This window comes from Macrosteles quadrilineatus, unplaced genomic scaffold (assembly GCF_028750875.1).
Source record: "Macrosteles quadrilineatus isolate MER2022 unplaced genomic scaffold, UCM_ALF_1.0 Scaffold_2__2_contigs__length_208266976, whole genome shotgun sequence".
NCBI lineage: Eukaryota > Metazoa > Arthropoda > Insecta > Hemiptera > Cicadellidae > Macrosteles > Macrosteles quadrilineatus.
This window is the reverse complement of record NW_026542595.1, coordinates 82,824,120-82,843,679: the sequence shown is the minus strand read 5'-3', so window position 1 is coordinate 82,843,679 and position 19,560 is coordinate 82,824,120. Positions and strand designations below refer to the sequence as shown.

General features: G+C 35.2%; 2 protein-coding genes across 2 annotated transcripts in view; one reads left to right on the top strand and one right to left on the bottom strand.

Annotated features, from left to right (window-relative positions):
• LOC128985585 (uncharacterized) overlaps window positions 1–19,560 on the bottom strand; it is a 153,805-nt gene that overhangs the window by 88,646 nt on the left and 45,599 nt on the right. The window lies entirely within an intron of this gene.
• Window positions 4,232–13,443, top strand: LOC128984510 (uncharacterized). The gene is made up of 6 exons (XM_054403841.1): window positions 4,232–4,290; window positions 4,935–5,114; window positions 5,319–7,504; window positions 9,577–9,675; window positions 10,731–10,832; window positions 13,139–13,443. Exons 1-6 carry the CDS (start codon window positions 4,232–4,234, stop codon window positions 13,441–13,443), a joined length of 2,931 nt encoding a protein of 976 aa, XP_054259816.1.

Here is a 19,560-nt window from a genome sequence, read left to right as displayed (position 1 = left end):
CTGGAGTTAGAGTTGGGCCAACTATCAAGTGAATTTGCAATTGATATTAATAATGAAGGAATGAATTTGATTTTGTATGAACAATGAGAAACCAAGCAATGTCACAAATGCATTAATTTACTTTATTTCTTCTTTAAATGAAATTTTTATAAGGAAAAGTATTAGATTATTTGAGTATTGACAAAATATAAGTGTTATTAAAATACAATAACAATAATAATGCTTAATGTTAATAATGCTTAAGGTTATTTTCAACAGTTTAATAGAGTACATACCCATAACATAAACGAATTGGCTGTGTGACTTTAATTTTAAATATTAATTTATAATACAAATATATTTACATGAAACAAATTAGTTTTGAGGCTATAATTTTTATCTGCAATTATAATAAACACACATTTCATTAATCATACAACATATGATTTTTTCCGTAAATAGAACAAGAAAACCTTTATAATAAATTATTCTGATTGTTACACATCATGATTAATCATGAAACATACACAAAACGAAGAAAACATCTATAACAATTAAACTTAAAGCTAACTACAAAGAAATATTAATGACATTTTAAAATTGAGAAGTTTTTAATACAAAAATTCCACAACACTAACATTAACAAATAAAATATGTTTATTCGGCAAATTTTGTTTGCATTATTTGTTTATTCATCTCAATCGTTAGTTGGGTTAGATAAACAGATAGTAGGTAGAAGATGAGTAAAAATTGTGTTTGCCGTTGGTAGCCAAATAAATAAGCTATAAACATATTTTGTACTTTAAATATTTATACAAACCATCAATAAAAACTTAAACTATATAGAATTGTTGGTTCTTCCTTGCCCTGGTTCAAATGCTATCTTCAGGGACGTTATCAACGAGTTGTAATCAAAGATAAATCTAACATTAAAAATTTCTCAAACTGGTGTCCGGTTCTTCATGGCGTTCCTCAAGGGTCTAAAGTTGGACCTCTTCTTTTTATTCTCTACATAAATGATCTAGCTGCCACATTGGATTCCAGAATCATAAAATTTGCCGATGACACCACTGTGTTGGTCAAAGCTCCATCTGTTGCCCTAGCGTCTATCAAAGCATCGGAAAATTTGAACAAAATAGAACTTTGGTCAACAAAACAAATGGTCTTCATCTCAACTGTTCAAAAACTTCATTTTCACAATCCACAGTTAAATACAGAAAAGGTAACCATCAGCTTGGATTCTGGGGAACAAATCAAGGCTTCAGAAAACATAAAATTTCTGGATTTGTATATGAATGAACATTTAAAATGGACAGAACATCAATTTCAGGTGACTAAATCGTTAGCCAGAATCATAAAATTTGCCGATGACACCACTGTGTTGGTCAAAGCTCCATCTGTTGCCCTAGCGTCTATCAAAGCATCGGAAAATTTGAACAAAATAGAACTTTGGTCAACAAAACAAATGGTCTTCATCTCAACTGTTCAAAAACTTCATTTTCACAATCCACAGTTAAATACAGAAAAGGTAACCATCAGCTTGGATTCTGGGGAACAAATCAAGGCTTCAGAAAACATAAAATTTCTGGATTTGTATATGAATGAACATTTAAAATGGACAGAACATCAATTTCAGGTGACTAAATCGTTAGCCAAAGCTTTGTTTAGATTAAGGGTCATCTTCAAAACAACGGGACTAAATGCTGCTTTGACTGTTTACCATTCCTATTTTATGTCCAGGGCTTGCTATGGCATTATTTCTTGGGGCAGCTCTCCGATCATAAATGGGTTTTTATTCTTCAAAAAAGGCCATAAGAGTTTTAACTGACACTGCACCTCGTACTTGTTGTCGTCCTCTGTTTGTAAATTTAAAACTATTAACATTTCATGCTGTGTATATATATCAACTATGTATATTTGTTAAAAAACACTTGACCTCATTCTCATCAAAAAATCACCAACATCCATATAACACTCGACATAGAAACACTCTTTAGATCCCTATCCATAGAACAGTTATTTATGAGAAAGCTCCTTTGTATATGGGTGGGAAGCTATTCAACCACCTCCCTAACCAAATCAAATTGACAGAAAAGATGGATATTAAAAAAAAAAAAAATACTTAGGGAACATTTGGAACTACTTTGTCCTTGTTCAGTTGATGAATTTGTTTTAACTAACGTCACTCTTTTTGTTATATTTTAATCTTCTGGCCTTATTTTTTAATATATTACCAACTACAATGAAATAAAATGTATAATATCATGTATTTTGCTGTGAAAACCTGACGTGTCATATGTTTACTGGTGATGTATCACAATTATGTAAATTCTATGTGACAAATAAACATTTCATTTCATTTTTCATTTCATTTCAAGGTCCTTAATATGTTTGTCACAAAACTGAAATATCATAATGAAATTATATCTCGTTGTCATACAGTTAATTTTTTTATGTTTTTAGTTGCAAAACTTTTTTAGGGCTGAATGAACTGAAATTAGTTTAATCGTTTAATACGGTAATCCTTATAACGATGTTGCAAGTAAATAAAGGCTGTAGATATTATAATGTGTTACAAAATATCAAACTATGGATTATCGTGATATGGATTTTAAAGATCATTAACAAAAATTACAACATATACGTCATATGTTATCTTTATCAACTCTACTGGAATAATATTTTATGTAGAGAAGTGGAATAAAGACAACAGGAAGTAACGCGAAACGTTGAGGTAATATTAGACATTTATTGAAAAGCCAATGGGTGACAGCGATAGCCACGTCCAAGGTCACATATGCCGAGACAGGGGGATGGCAGGACGGGGATTGAGTGGGAATTATGATGATCCTTTATTTCACAGTTGATTCAAACTGGATAAACTCATCCCGTGCACCATACGCTATCATCATTTTCCTTCAAGTGTTTAGCTACTATTGACAAAAAAGAACAGTTAAGTTTTTTTAATTCAATTTAAATATAAGTACTAGACAATCAAGTTTAACAATTTCCCTATTCCTTAGTCACCCAACCTGTATAAACAGCCTCAGTATCAAAGGTCAACCCCAACGTTATCTCTGAAGCTAGTTCCGTGTTAGCCACTGAAGAAGACACATGGGGTACCCCACTACACTACAAGTTCAGTAAGCAAATTTACTCTTGCAAAAGGTATTTATTACTTTCACTTTAATTTTTTGGGCTGTTCCCATTATTATATCCAACATTTGGTCCTTCGAACCCTGATAATCAATCCAGTACCTAACTTAAATATTTCCAATTTAATTTTTAACCCACCATCAAGTCACATCAAGAAATAAAATTACAACAGTTAATAAATTCCAAGAAAATCTATTTTAATAACTAAAGTAACACATATTTCAATTCCAAAATTAATTTGGTAATTTTATTCAAGACATTAACCTCAAGAAGTATTTTAAATTATATTTTTATGACTTTTCAATTCAGGAAAAGAATGATTGTTTTCATGTAATTTCATGCAAGCCAAGTCACATTCAAGCATTTCAAGTTAGTTCAAGTGATGTGGACAGGACCATTGGACCTTTCAATTCCTTCAATTCCACTGTCTCAAGAGTATTTCAATTAATTCTTTCAAGTCCACTGTTCCACCAACAACCTATTTTACTTTGTCCCTCGACAGGGAATTTTTGTGCTAGAAGAGGGTAATTTTTCTTATTACCCAGAAGAGTAGCAGGGAAATTTTTGTTCAAGAAGAGGGTAATTTTTCTATTACTTCTACATCAAGAGGGTAAAGAGAGTCAAAGCCTGCATCACTGCTGGTACACCTGATTTCCCAGAGTTACTTTAACTTATTTGGTTTTATTCAATGTTGACAACCATTCTCTCCAATTTCCATTTACATTGAGGTTATGTTATGACTGTATTCTGAATAATACAAGAAGATTGAAGAATTTATTGAACATGTTACTGGTGTGTATTCCTTTTATTATTATTTCTACTTAATGCTGAAAGTAGACTTCTATCATTACAATGAATATTGAATCATTTCATGTTTGTTATGAAGTAGGCCTACATGACCAACTTTGTTATTATTTACTTCACTAGGCCTGACATTATTATAAACTATTTGATTTGATTTATGCGTAACCTATCAAAATGACTGAAAAGCTCAAGAAGGAAATTGAACTTCTTAAATTTAAGAGGGATTCATTTGTACAGAAAATTGATTTACTTCAAAAAAAGGGTTTAGGTTTATCTGTAGACCATAGTCCAGATGAGCTCTCCGAGTTCAAGGTTCGCTGTGAGCGGCTACCTGCCCATTATGAAAGCTTTGTAAGATATCAAAACGATATGGCTAAATGTTTTATTCAGTTAAAAGAGCCTGAGGAATTGAAATCATTACAAATTGTGACCAATGAAGTAGATGATAACTATTACAGTATACTAGCCATTAGAAATAAATTATTTTCTAAAGATCAGTTGTCTGATGCTTCACAAATAGAAAAATCTACTTCGACTTCTAATGTAAAACTTCCTAGAATTAACTTGCCTATTTTTGATGGCACTATGAAAGAGTGGCCCCACTTTAAGGAAATGTTTATAGCCCTAGTGTACTCAGACGATTCACTTACACCAATTCAAAAGTTTCACTATTTGATTTCTTGTACGAAAAATGAAGCAAATGTACTTGTAAGATCACTGCCTATGTGTTCAGATAATTTTGACTTAGTCTGGACCCAACTTAATGATAGGTATGATAATAAACGTCTACTCGCTTGTCAATACATTGAAGAAATCTTATGTTTACAATCAGTGACTTATGAAAATAACAAGTTGCTGAGAAATATGTTAGACTTAATTACAGAAAACACCATGGCTCTTAAAGCAATTAGTTCACTTCCGAATCTAGAAGATTTCATTATCTTACATATTTCATTGAAAAAGTTAGATAAGCACACTCGCCAACTTTTTGAAAGAAAATTCTCAGACAAAGACTTCCCTACCTTAGATGATTTCTTGAAGTTTCTCAAGGATCACTGCAAGTCTCTTGATGCAGCTCAGGGCTCGTCTCCTGCTTCAACTCACACCACTTCCCGGCAAACCGACTTGCGTTCGACTTCCACCAGTAAGCCTAACAAGTATTCCAAGTCAGACAAGTCTGTACAAAGAACTTTTCTCGCCAAAACTCAGGTTCCAACTTGCTTATTTTGCACTCAGGCCCATAACCTGTATTCTTGTCCTGAATATCTTAACTTGACTCCTGGTGCCAGACGTGATTTCATCCGAAGTAAACAATGTTGCTTTAACTGTTTAAATGCGACACATATGCTGAATAAATGTAATTCAATTCATTTATGTAGAAAATGTGGCAAAAAACATCACACTTCCCTGCATGAAGATAATTTCCTCAAGACTAATTCAACTTTTGACCAAAATAAATCTCCAAGGCCTAACTTAGACTCAACGTTACAGCCTGAAACCCACAAGGAAACATCAGTTTCTCAAGTCAGCTTTGTTCATCACACAAATGCTCCTACACCCTGTGTAACTACTCTTCTTGGCACTGCCCTTATTCAGCTTAGAGACTCTACCAACAACTTTCAGACTTTTAGAGCACTAATTGATCCTGGATCCATGAGTTGTTTTATCACTGATCACTGTGTGAAAAAACTTGGGCTTCCTCGTTCAAAATTAGAACAACATGTCTTAGGTATTTCACAAACTGCTGCCACTTCGACCAAAGGCAAAGTGTCGTGTATACTGAAGCCTACCAAAGCTCATACTCCTCTAATTCCAACTACTGCTATTGTCTTGAACAAGATTACTTCTCCTTTACCGTCTGTACGGTTAACCAAGGACATTATCAATCATTTTAAGGATTGGAATTTAGCCGACCCACATTTTTATGAGCCTTCACCGGTTGACTTCCTCATTGGAGCTGATTTATTCCCCTTGATTTGTGACGGTGGGCGGTCAAATAGCCCTCCTGGATTCCCTACTCCATTCAAAACCATTTATGGATGGACCTTAATTGGTAGAACCTGTCTGTCTTATTTTGAAAACCAACCAACGTGCTCTTCTATCTGCACTAACTTGTCCATTACTGAGTCCTCACTTGAGAAACATCTCAAACTATTTTGGGAACTTGAAGATTTACCACAATCTAAGCCAATAAGTCCTGAAGATCAAGCATGTGAGAGAATATTCGTTAAAACACATTCCAGGGATCCTTCTGGAAGATATATTGTTCGACTTCCGTTCTGTGAAAATCCAGTTGACTTAGGAAACACTTTCCACCATGCAGAACGTAACTTTCACGCTCTTGAGCGACGTTTCCAGAGTGATTTCAACTTCAAATCGGCCTATGTAAATTTCATGAAGGAATATGAGGATTTAGGCCATATGACTCAGCTTCATTCTTCAACTTCGACTACTTCAACCTACGTTATTCCGCATCATGGAGTTTTTAAGAACTCAGAACAAAATCCTAAATTGAGAGTTGTATTCAACGCCTCGGCCCGCAGTTCAAATGGATTTTCTCTCAATGACAAGCTATTAACGGGCAAGAAACTACAAAATGATGTTTCTGAAATCTTGACCCGCTTTCGCCTTCACCCTTTTGTTATCTCATCAGACATCTGTAAGATGTATCGTCAGATATTGATCCATCCTGAAGATAGGATTTTCCAAACCATTCTTTGGAGAGAAAACCAAAACTCACCGCTTGCTACTTATGCATTGAATACTGTCACCTATGGGGTTAGTTCATCACCATTTCTGGCCATTAGAACGCTACATCAACTTGTAGCTGATGAAGGTGCCGATTTCCCACTCGCTAGCAAGGCTATTTTGAATGACATGTTCGTTGATGATTGTCTCACTGGTAACGATTCCCTAGATGAAGCTTTCAAACTCAAATCTGAATTGATTGAGCTCTTAAAGCGTGGTGGTTTTGAACTAAGTAAATGGGCCAGTAATTCTCGTGAACTTTTAGAGGATATTGTAAGCAAGTCTCAAGATATTTTATTCTCTGGAGATAAGGACCACAATCAGTTCATTAAGGTACTTGGTTTAAAGTGGAACCAAAACACCGATGAGTTTACTTATGAAGTTCCTATTCAGAAAACTTTACCAACCAAACGAGGAATTTTGTCTATGATTTCCCGTATTTTTGACCCTTTGGGCTTAGTCACCCCTGTCGTACTCTGGGCCAAGTGTATGATGCAACAAATATGGTTTCTTGGTTTGGATTGGGATGAGATTCTTCCCGATGATTTATTCACTCAGTCAAAAAACTTCTTTCATGACTTGCCGCTTCTAAGTAAATTACGAATTCCAAGGAACGTTTTGCCTCAAAATTCTACTGGTGCGCAACTCCATGGATTTTCGGACGCTTCGGAAGTTGGTTATGGATGTTCGGTTTATCTCAGAGTTGTCACCTCTGATGGCTCTGTTATGACCAATCTGCTAATGGCGAAGTCAAAAATTGCTCCCCTCAAGAAAATAAGTATTCCTAAACTCGAACTTTGTGGTGCACTTCTGCTAAGTAAAGCAATGTCATTTTGCAAAATTATTATTTCATGCAAGTATGAAAATATTCCCCTCTACGCTTGGACCGATTCAATGGTGGTCTTACACTGGATTCATACCTCTCCGCATCTCCTAAAAACTTTTGTTGCTAACCGCATAGCTGAACTTCAACACGTCATCGAACCGTCCTGCTGGTCGCACACTCCGACTACAAGTAATCCCGCTGATGTAGCTTCTCGAGGCCTGCTCCCTCATCAACTACTAGACTGCTCGCTTTGGTGGTATGGTCCTACCTGGCTTAGCGAAGACCAACAATCTTGGCCAACCATTACCCTGGTGCAGAAAACTTAACATCCCTGAGGAGGGTTTAAATGAATTTCGCCCTGCCTCAAAAATAGTTACTGCTTCAGTTGGCATCCCTCAACCAACGCCATTGTACTCAACTTTGGAAGACTTTTCTAATCTAACTAAACTCCAAAATTGTTTTGGTTGGATTTTGAGATTTATTCGTAACTGCCGCAAGGTAGAACCTTTAACTAAAACAAAGTACCTGACAGCGACTGAACGGAATACTTCTCTTGGTACTTTAGTGAAGCTTACTCAGCAAAAATTCTTCCAAGAACACTTCGATTGTATTCTGAAACAGAAGACTTGTACTCCTGCAGTGCAACGACTGGACCCCTTCATCGATTCATCTGGTATTCTACGTGTCGGCGGACGTCTAGAGAAAGCCCAGCTTCCTTACAACGCAAAACATCCTATGCTTTTGCCGAAGAATTCACATCTAACTTATCTGCTTATTGATCATTACCATTTGAATTATTTACATGTCGGCCCTAGAACTCTACAATCACTGCTATGCAGACAATTTTGGATAGTATCTGCCCGCACTGTCATTCGACATAGATTAGCCAAATGTGTTACTTGCGCAAGATATAAAGGTAAAACTCCACAACCTTTTATGGGTAACTTACCTGAAGAGAGAATAGTTTCCACTCGACCTTTTCTTAAAGTCGGTGTTGATTTTGGCGGTCCTTATTCGACCAAGTCTGATAAGTTGAGGAAGCCACAACTTCTTAAAAGTTACATTTGTCTGTTCGTTTGTATGGCAACCAAGGCTGTGCACTTGGAAATGGTGTCATCCCTTTCTACTGAAGCATTTCTTGCCGCTTTCAAGCGATTCATTTTTCGAAGAGGTTTATGTAGTGACATTTTCTCTGACCAAGGAACAAATTTTGTTGGAGCGAATCGAGAACTTACGGAGCTGTATCAATTCTTCTCTCAACAATTTGATTCAATTCTTCCCAAACTATCAAATCAAGGAATCACATGGCATTTTATACCCCCTTCCTCACCTCATTTTGGCGGATTATGGGAATCTGGCATTAAATCAACAAAACACCACATAAAACGAGTTCTAGGCAGTCAAATTTTAAACTTTGAAGAATTCTCCACACTTTTGACTCAGATTGAGGCTATTCTCAACTCACGACCCCTCTGTAGTCTATCGTCTGACCCTAATGAGTTCGAACCGCTGACTCCTGGTCACTTTTTAATTGGCCAACCCTTAGTTGCTTTACCACAAGCAGACTTCACTTCAACACCTATGAATCGACTGTCACGGTGGCAACTAATTCAACAAACTCTACAGCACTTCTGGAATCGTTGGAATCTAGAATACTTACACCAACTACAACAACGACAAAAATGGTTCGTCCAAAATCCTAACCTGAAGATTGGCGAACTAGTTTTAATAAAGGATTCAAACTTGCCACCTGCATCATGGTTAACTGCCAGAATTATTGAAACTCATCCTGGCGAAGACGGTATTGTCCGTGTTGTGAGCGTCAAAACTTCAAATGGAGTTTTCAAGAGGTCAGTCTCAAAGCTCTGTCCTCTCCCCATGGAGTAAGAAGAAGTATATTTACATACTCCATAGAAGATTTTTTAGTTTTTTTGAACAAGGTGTTTGCTTTTGTTTTTCAATTTTGTGTAAAAAAAAAGTTTTTAAATTTTTTTTGGTGGGCGGTATAGACAATCAAGTTTAACAATTTCCCTATTCCTTAGTCACCCAACCTGTATAAACAGCCTCAGTATCAAAGGTCAACCCCAACGTTATCTCTGAAGCTAGTTCCGTGTTAGCCACTGAAGAAGACACATGGGGTACCCCACTACACTACAAGTTCAGTAAGCAAATTTACTCTTGCAAAAGGTATTTATTACTTTCACTTTAATTTTTTGGGCTGTTCCCATTATTATATCCAACAGTACAAATAAATTAGGTTAACATGGGAAACTCCAGAGTCACTGGGCCGAAGGCCTTTTAACGAATCTGCACCAAACTTTACACAAACCATCCTTGAATAGTTCTTAATAATGCCTGAAAGTTTCATTAGAATCTGTCAAGCTATTTAGGTGTCCATAGGGTATATACATACATACTTCCGCTTTAGATATAGATATACCTATATATAAATCTACACTATGTATACATATATATAATTCCATATAAATATACAGTATACAAATTTGAACGAATAGTGTTTTTGGCCTCTAGGGACATAAAAATAAAAATAAATCTGTCCTGGGCCTAGATCTTACCGTGAGCTACTTCCCTAAGGGAAATTTGTTATAACGGATGTTTTTGCTGCAATATGACGAACAATCCATTTTTATTAACAATATGGATTTTTATAAAAACAATAAGTAAATAAGATTAATTTTACCAAACGTTACTTGGAATTTGTTATGATCAAAATCAAAAGAATGTAAAAATAAGGTTTACATTAATTTGAAAACGATGTTTTAAGTTCAGGACACAATAGCCTAATTAAATTATATGTTACATTATTATTAACAGTAATTTTTAAACACTAAAAACAAACATAGAGGACCGCTCATGCCCTTGACAAATAAATTTCAACACCTTTGCACGAACACAAATCAATATCAACATTTGAAAAGGAATAAAAAATACAATTTATAAACAAAACCTACCACGGCATATTCTTGAACAAGTATGCCTACGATAAGCATGATTGCTATTATTAAATTAAACCTACAAATGCTATGACGTAGTGCATACCTGCTTTTCTAGATAAAACAATTAATTGTCCATGACTCATCCGAACTATAGCGTGACTCTTATAGAAAAGTGGATAAACTAGATACGTAAGCGTATCTAGCTTACGTTAGCTCACCCATCTAAATCAATCTTCAAACTGTGCTGTCTTTTTCCACAGAGGGTCTAGAACACATTGAGCATGCATATGCTCAGCAACTAGCGACTGGTTCTGGATTCTATATCTGGCCAGATCTGGTTTTAAGAGTTAATCTGGCCAGATGTGGGTGCCAGATCTGGGATGACATCAAAAACACTCCAACGTGATTTTGGAAATACACGTTCCAGATCTGGCATCTGGTCATATCTGAGATCCAGATCTGAAATTAGTCCAGATATGGCACCAAGGTATGGCCAGATCTGAGACATACTTTTAAATAATATTAGTCGCACACACCAGAAACAGTAACACTTCTGATTTTATTTGTTAAATTAATTTATTTATTTGCGAATGAGAATTAAAGTGACAATGCTATGAAAAACATTTAAATATTGCAACTAAACAAACAGTGCAATAGAAAACAAAACAACTAAATATAGTATGCAATTTAATTCACATGGCAACAAACATTAGCAGCCCTTTTTGAACGAGAAATGTTTGAAAATCTTCACAATTTAATAGTTATTTATTATACTTGTTTAGATAAATATTTAATTGCTTAGATAAAGGGATACTTTTGTACCTATTTTAGTAATACAAACTACAAAAATTAAGAAAATACCCCCGCTGCAGCAAACCTGCAGACTAGGCGAGTTTTCATATGCCAGATTTTAAATTAAATCTATTTGCATTAAGTAAGGTTTAATGAGTACCCAGTTTTGCTGCTACAAAGAGTAATAAAATGAATAAAATGGTAAATATACCAGCTAAGTATAAAATGAATTGCTCTATCTCACTGTAATAACTCCTACTCAGTTCGTGGCATACAGACGCTAACCCTCTAATCAGTAAACCAAATGTTGCATCCTTATCTGTTTCTTATCCGCAACACTGATAATTATCGCCGAACAATAACACTAGAATACAACGTTACATGGGTCTAAGACTGTGATGATATAATTGATCCTTGAATTGATCATTATTAATAGCGAATGATCACTGATCATTTGGATTGTGAATTCCGAATTTGTCTTTTATAGTAGAAGAATATTAGTAAAATCGACCTAACAAATTCGGACTAAGTGGAAACTTTGCACAGTTGTTTAGTAAGCCTAAATAAATAAAATATCAAAAGTCCCCATAAATCCCGGCTGTGCTTCAGATAAATAATAAAAGTTAGTACTAAATTTAAAATTCCCATGTTATTCTTATGGAGGAAAATAAAATTGTTGCAGTTTGCTTATTTATGGATATATTTTGATCAAACTTGGCAAATTTATTTATTTTATAATAAGGTATTAATATTTAACATAAATACACACTTTAGTACCATTCCTATAGCAGTAAACCTAGTACTCGTTAAATCAAAAGTTATTTAAATAGGGAATCTATCTTACTTTTTTAGGAAATACTTTAGTAATGATGCAGTCAGGTAAATGGTAATTTATTTTTTTTTTACATATTAACAATTATTTTCCTTTACCTATCTATAATGTTAAAACGAAACAGTGTTTTTTTATTTCACGATTCTGAATCAACCACTCGACGGATTTTCATGATTTTTGTGTTGAAAGAAAGATAATTTTTAGAACTAGGGAATGTCGATGCCATAATTTTAGTTTAGGGTCCCAGTTTTTTAGAAATTAAGTTTTAATTTTTGAAAAGTCTAGCAGCCGACGCTAAGATTCTAAACTAACTTTTATTATTTATCTCAATAACCGTTGGAAATACAGCAAACCTTGTAATACAAGAAAGATGTATTTTTAGACGTTCTTTAACTTTTGTATTTACAAAAATTCTCTAATACCAATAGTTTGTGAAATATTGTCAAAAAAGTGAAAATTGTCCGCCATCTTCCAACATGGCGGCTGAAGCACAGCCGGGATTTATGGGGACTTTTGATATTTTATTAATTTAGGCTTGCTAAACAACTGTGCAAGGTTTCCACTTAGTCTGAATTTGTTAGGTCAAATGGCAGTTTTCCCCCTAAAATTCTTGGACTATTAGACCTAAACAAAATTTATTGGTTAAATAGTAGTAAAAAAGGGGAAGTTTGGCCCAAAATATATTTTTTATTTTAAAACTTTGATTTTTGAGCTCTGAAACAAAACCCAGCTCAAGTTTTCACCCAGGCTTCCTCTTTAAGACGTTACCCTTTGCTTAAAAATCTCACTTAAGCAAAAATACGTCACAAATTTTGACGCCCGAACAGGGACCCAAAGTATTCGCTTACCTAGTTTGGGCTATCGACACCTTCCTGTACGTTGCGTACAAACAGGGTGGGTTCCCCAGGGTTGAGAACTGGCATCGGGGAACAAATATATTTAACCATGACATAATATTCTTTCCTGTCCACATCCTTGAAAACAATTGGGTTTTAATCGTAGCATGGCCGAAGCGAAAACTGTAACAGGAATTCGACTCATTAGGGAGAGCTCGGCCAACCATCCTCCAGGATATTTTGTACCTACTTGGAGCGGCTGGCCCGAAGATCCGGTGGAATTTCCGCGCCCCAGAATGGGATATTATAGAGAAGGCCACCTGCATACAACAGCCCACAGGCAGCGTAGATTGCGGAGTGTACGTCTGCTTGTACACAGAGCAAATCGCAACCGGGACGTCAGTGACGGATCTGGGAGCGTTGGATGGCGTTGCATTGCGGAAGAGAATGGCATCAGCTCTGCGGAGATCGGAGCTAATTGGAGATGAGGAGCAACTTCTAATCAAGGATTGAAGCGTCCGCAATATTGACCACCTAGTAGCGCCAAGTCACTCGGGTATATTTTGATAGTTATCTCCAATTATCAAATATACCTGAGTGCCCTTCATGTAGGTACTGTTTTGACTGTCAAACGGGACCAGTTAAAGTTATCTTGCGATGCTTTACCAACGATGTTTGAAAATTTGCCTTGTTACCTATCAAAAGTACTTCCTCAAGAAAGAAAGGATCCCAATCAGAGACAGAGGGAGATAGAAGAAAGAGCTGAGCAGACAAAAAATGAACAGAACCGTTTAGACAAAGTAAATAGCTATGAAGAAATAAATAATGGGTTTTTAGTGAAGTGCGCGGTAGAATTGAAAAATGTTTACTCTAAAGTAAGTAATAATCAGTTATGTTTGTTTACTACTATATTTAATGAGAAACAGTTCCCGAAAGTTGATTTGGCGCTCATTATCAAAACAGATCTTTCTTTTACAGTTGTCAAAGACGACTTTGTACTGAATGACAACCCCCAAATATTAGAAGTGAGCTAATGCCCTAGAATAACTAAGTGGTCACAGTTAAAGCAGATCTGCAATCTATTATTCCAGCAAGGTGTCGAATTGCAAATCTCAAAACGTGACAAACTAGCTGTTTTGAATGAAGTAATTGATAACATTTACAATGACCCCTGTTGTTTTTTTTTGGTGGAAGACAAATGTATTAGTGAAAAACAATTTTTTTTTATAAAGAACAAATCAATCTATCCGTAACTAAACAGGTCCGGTACTTTGTTACAACTCTTTTGGTTTGCGACGGTTTTTTTCTCATATCCCGCGGCATACAAATATATCAGACGGTCTAAGTTAATGACTATATGCAACACCCTCGGTATTTGAAATCTTTTACCTGCAACTTAGGTATTGGTAGCTCAGGAATAGACTCATCACATATAAACTATTTGAAAAAGAAAGTATCTGCAATGAGTGAACACGAAAAGCATTGTAACTTGCTTCTAGATGAGATTTATGTAAGACCGGAAGTGACGTATAAAGGTGGTAAGCTTGAAGGTATAGCTGTGCAGTCAAGTGAAAACTCGTCTAATTTGGCCACGACTATCCAAACGTTTATGGTATCATCGTTATTATCAAACAATAAAGAAGTGGTAGGTTTATTCCCTTGTAAAGATTTAACAGGCAAACAACTACACAAACTTACTTTACAAGTATTGGAATTGTTGTCTAAAGTAGGTTATAGAGTGTTTAGTATTATATCTGATAACAACCGCATTAATAGGTCAATGTTTACAAGTTTATGAGGGGAAACTTTAACTTCCAAATTTGTAAATCCTTATGATGGTACTCAGCATATTTTTGTACTGTTTGATTCAGTACACCTATTCAAATGTATACGTAACAACTGGCTCAATCAGACCGATTCCAAACAAACTTTCTATTTTCCAGATTTTAGTAGTCATGATATAGTACTTACTGCAAGTGTTTCTGATTTGAAAATACTTCAAAATATGGAGCAGGATAGTGTAGTCAAGCTAGCTCCACCATTAAGTAAGAAAGTATTGTTCCCTACTTCTCTAGAGAGGCAAAATGTAAATTTACGTGCTAAATTGTTTGATCAAAAAATGTAGCCGCTCTAAAGCAATATCAGCTACAACACAAGATAGCAATGTGGTTGGTACTATAAGTTTTTTAGAAATTGTACTTAGGTGGTGGAAAATAGTTAATGTAAATCATGCTTTCAAGGGAGCGAGGTTTAATGATAGAGATTGCCAAGCAATAAGCACTGTAGATCGTGAGAATATGTTATTTCTAAGATCATTTCTAGTCTGGTTAGAGAAATGGAATAATATTATGGTCCAAGGAGAGTCAGCAAATAATAAAAAAAGAAATGGAAAACTCACACTTGACACACAGTTTGCACTTAAACATACCGTCAGTACAGTTTTAGAAATTGTAGAATGTTTATTTAATGTTTTACACTTTAAGTATGTGTTGCTAGGAAAGTTCCAAACAGACTAGAGGCTAGGTTTGGACAGTATCGTCAAATGAATGGTGCTAGTTACAATATATCTGTTGCACAAGTACTCGAATGAGAAAAGAAGCTTAAAACTCTTAGCATTATAAAGGTATTTTGTGCTAAAAATCGGGAAGTAGAGATAAGGGACTTTAGTGTAGAAGAAACTGAGGGTCCAGAAGGGGAAACAAACATTTTTTTTGATGTTTCAGAATTTGAAGACATTTCTCATGAGTTAGAAAGTGCTGATATTTCCGAAAATGATGTTGTCGGTATTACCTACATAGGAGGGTACATTTGTCATAAATTATTAAAAAAATTTCAATGCAACTGTTGTAAATCTAAATTTGTTTTAATCGATAAGCAAACAATCCTCAACTCACATACAATGTCTTATTATTTTACCGTGATAGATAGGGGCAATTTACAATATCCCTCTGACCTCATCATAAATACATTGATTACTGGTTTGAAGGTTTTTAAAGTTATGATTGGTGAAAGATTTGAAAGTACATTTTTGAAGTAAAAATGTCAAAGAAAGGTACTAATGTCGGTAATGTACCATGTTCTCGACAGCACAAATGTTGAGGTATATCTTTCTTGTGGTAAAGATATAACCCCATTGTTTAAAAAATGTTTATTAACATTCTGTAATATTTTACTGAATAGTTATAGTAAAATGAAAAAAAAAAAACAACGAACAATCGAGGAAGGAAAGAAGTGTGCCAAAAAACGTAAGCTAGATAAGCTTTGTAATAAGAATTGATAAAAGATTGTCTTGTACAGATTAAAAACAAGTAAAGACTTAAATTGTTTTTTTTATTCAACATTATCTATATTTAACTTTATTATAGCAGTGTTATAAATAATACGCATATACAGTAATAAAAACAATGATATTACAACATTTGCATCAAATAATAGCCTAACTAGTAAATATATTTTGTCATTATAAAAATACACATCATTATTATAAGAATAAAAAAATAGCTAGTCACTACGCTACACTAACATAAAACATCACTGCAAAATTCTATTATTAGGTATGTTTCTGCAAAATAAATGTTGGAATAGAAGTATCGTATGAAAAATTTAGAGAAGAGTTTGATAAGTGCAACATTGGATTTGGATATCCAAGATCCGACACGTGCAATAATGCACTCAAAGTCCAAGAGGGAAGTATTAATGAGGAAATTTCTAGAACTGTTGATCCTAACGAATTGTAAGATTTACAAAAGAAGTTAAATAAGCTACACACTGAAATGGAATTACACAAACGAAGAGCAGATTAATTTTATAGTCTTAAAAGATCTGATAGACTTAAAGCACAGAAATCTGACAGTTTGAAGCTATAACAATAGATTATGGAAGAAATCTACCACTTCCAAACATAACAACCAAAGATATTTATTATAAAAGACACCTCTCTTTTTATTTGTTTAACATACATGTACTCTCTGATGGTTCATCAATTGTGTTTACACATACGACGAGACAGTTGCAAAGAAAGGGTCCAACGAAGTAATTTCTATGCTTCACCACTTTTTTATGAATTCTTTAAACCCCAATGTACGTGAGATACACATATTTTGTGACTCGTGCGGGGGGCAAAATAAACATTTTACTTTTATAAGGTTGTGACAGTGAATTTCAAATTTCCCGCGAGATAAGTAAATCACAGATATGTCGTGGAGTACGTCAGGCGCCACCGTCATTTAGCTACCCCCCCCCCCACCACGACCTTGAGAGGGGAAGGAGCCCTAGGAGGTGACCAGTGGACATTCAGTGCCGTACCGTCTAGGAATCAAGTTGTAAGTTTTCGTTGATGGCGGAAGTGAGTGTAGAGTCGCCGACTGTCGACGGGGACATATTTCTATATGGGTAAGTGTTCCTCCAAAAGTCTTAAGTTTTAATTCTTTGACAAACTCAGATCTTAATGTCAATTTTTTCCAAGTTGTCTCGATTTTAGTTTTCCAGTATCGAGTCCATAAAGTATTTAACGTTCTAACCCTCGGTTAGAGGCAAATGTCTCACCTCGAGACTCTAGACTATTTTAGAAGTTTTATATCTTATAATCGAGCGGAGGCATCTGTCTCGTCGGTTCGATTATAAAAAGACCCCCTAAATTTCAAGTAAGAAGTCATTTTGATTTAGTTTTTGTGAAATGAAAAGTCAGTGACATTTTATTTCAGAGTATTCCATTTTGTTTTTCCGTAGGTTAAGCGAGGATAAAGTTTAATTTTATTTTCAGAGAGTGTTATTCTAACCTGTATCCATTAATTTGAAGTCCCCTGTAGAATTGCTATTCAATATTAGTAGTATACTAAAAACCAGAAGAAGTGTGTAATTTATTAAGTTGCAGGTTGTGTTCCGTGTGGGGTAATTATCTCGCATGGCGACACGTTTATAGAGAGTGTCAGGTTATCGTTTATTCTCTAATTTAAAGCCCCTTTTGATTTTGATCTTATTTGTGTATTTTATAGGCCCACGAAGAGTTTAGATGAAATGTTGTCTTACGTATAATATTCCATGTGGGGTATACATAGGAATATTACAGTGCGTTTGAGATTAATCTGGTTTAACGCAGTCAGTTTATTAGGCGTTTAGTCGTAAGATTGAGCTAATTTTCCTCAATATTTTGTCTCCGAAGTGCGGTGACCTTTTGGATATTTCTTACGTATTAATCCGCGTGAGGCACATGTCTCGCGCGTCGGTAGTTTATTCAAATTAATTACACCCGCCTTCAGATTAATTGACGGGTCAAGTCGTATGGGGCATTTGTCTCGTACGACACAATTTGTAAATATAAGTTTTATAAAGTATCGGGAGGGGCATCTGTCTCTTCACGAAATCAAATCTATCATTCACCTTGTAAACGTGACGATTCAGTGTGTATCGGTTACCTTGAGATACCGTTTTACATATAATAAAGTGTTACGATTCACCCTGAGGTGTGAAGTGTGTAGTGTAGGTTTGGTGCGAGAGAGGAGCACTTTCCAACAAACTATATATATCGTTCTGATTGAATACCTATAGTTTGAAACACCTCTCATTGTATATATATATATATTTCCGTAGTTGTAATGATAATGTAATAAATATCGATTGTTTGCTAGATGTGGTTACAATTTTCATCTCCTGAGATATTTCCTTACCTCCTGACAAATTTAGTGTTACCATTAGGGTCGAACCTTCTCTGTGGGTTTATCCGAGGAAAATAAAATTTATTTTGTATTGTGGGAATATTTTGACATATTAATAACGTATTTCTATTATGTTATTCCCCTTACAAGGTTCGTACTAAATGACAACAATCATTAAGCGATTTGACACTATTACTGTCACCTACCCCATTCGTGGCCACTCGTATCTAGAGTGCGACAAGAATATGTCACTCATCAAGAATGCAACCCCTGCAGAGATCCCTAATGACTGGCGGGATGCAATAAAAGAAGCAAGGGTGAAATCAAGTCCCTTTGAAGTAATGGAATGTACTACCGATACGTTTAAAGCCTGGGAATAGGCACTTAAAGGCGGCTACCTACTTGAAAAAGTTCCACGCAAAAACTCAAAAGGTTAGACAACTGAGAATAACTTCAGACCACCCACAAGTAGTAGAACATAGAGACACATACAGTGGCGCCTACGTATCAACTGTTAAAAAAACCTGAAAAGAAAAGCAAACCTGGAGAGAAAAGCAATGTCACGGAAACATTTTCTGTTACGCAGATTCTTCAGACAGTCAAACCAGAAAATTTACATATGGGTCGGATTCCACTGAAAAAATAAAAGTATGAAGACTTGCAAGCATTGAAACCATTCTGCCGACCTGACACACAAGAGTTTTTTGATGCACTCCCAGTAGTCTCACCTGAAGTGACAGTCGCACCTGAGGAGCGAGACAGTGGCTTTTAAGGTAGGTTTATAACTATAGACCTTTATTATAATATTAGATTATAGTGTCTATAAATTTTGTTGGCTAAACAGTAAAAGGTTTGTTTTATTTTAGGTCGAATCAGCGCCCAAAAATAATGGCAAATTGAAGAAATAATGATAACCTACATTCGTCACAATACTGAAATTATACTTTACAATAACCAGGGATGTCACCACAAATTG

What these genes read in the sequence shown, in the direction of transcription:
- LOC128984510 (XM_054403841.1), top strand. Translation starts at nt 4,232, where the DNA reads ATGAGCTCTCCGAGTTCAAGGTTCGCTGTGAGCGGCTACCTGCCCATT. An exon ending in AAGTATTCCAAGTCAGACAA is followed by an intron (nt 5,115 to 5,318) that starts GTCTGTACAAAG and finishes TCATTTATGTAG; the next exon opens with AAAATGTGGCAAAAAACATC. An exon ending in AAGAGTTAATCTGGCCAGAT is followed by an intron (nt 10,833 to 13,138) that starts GTGGGTGCCAGA and finishes TCGACTCATTAG; the next exon opens with GGAGAGCTCGGCCAACCATC.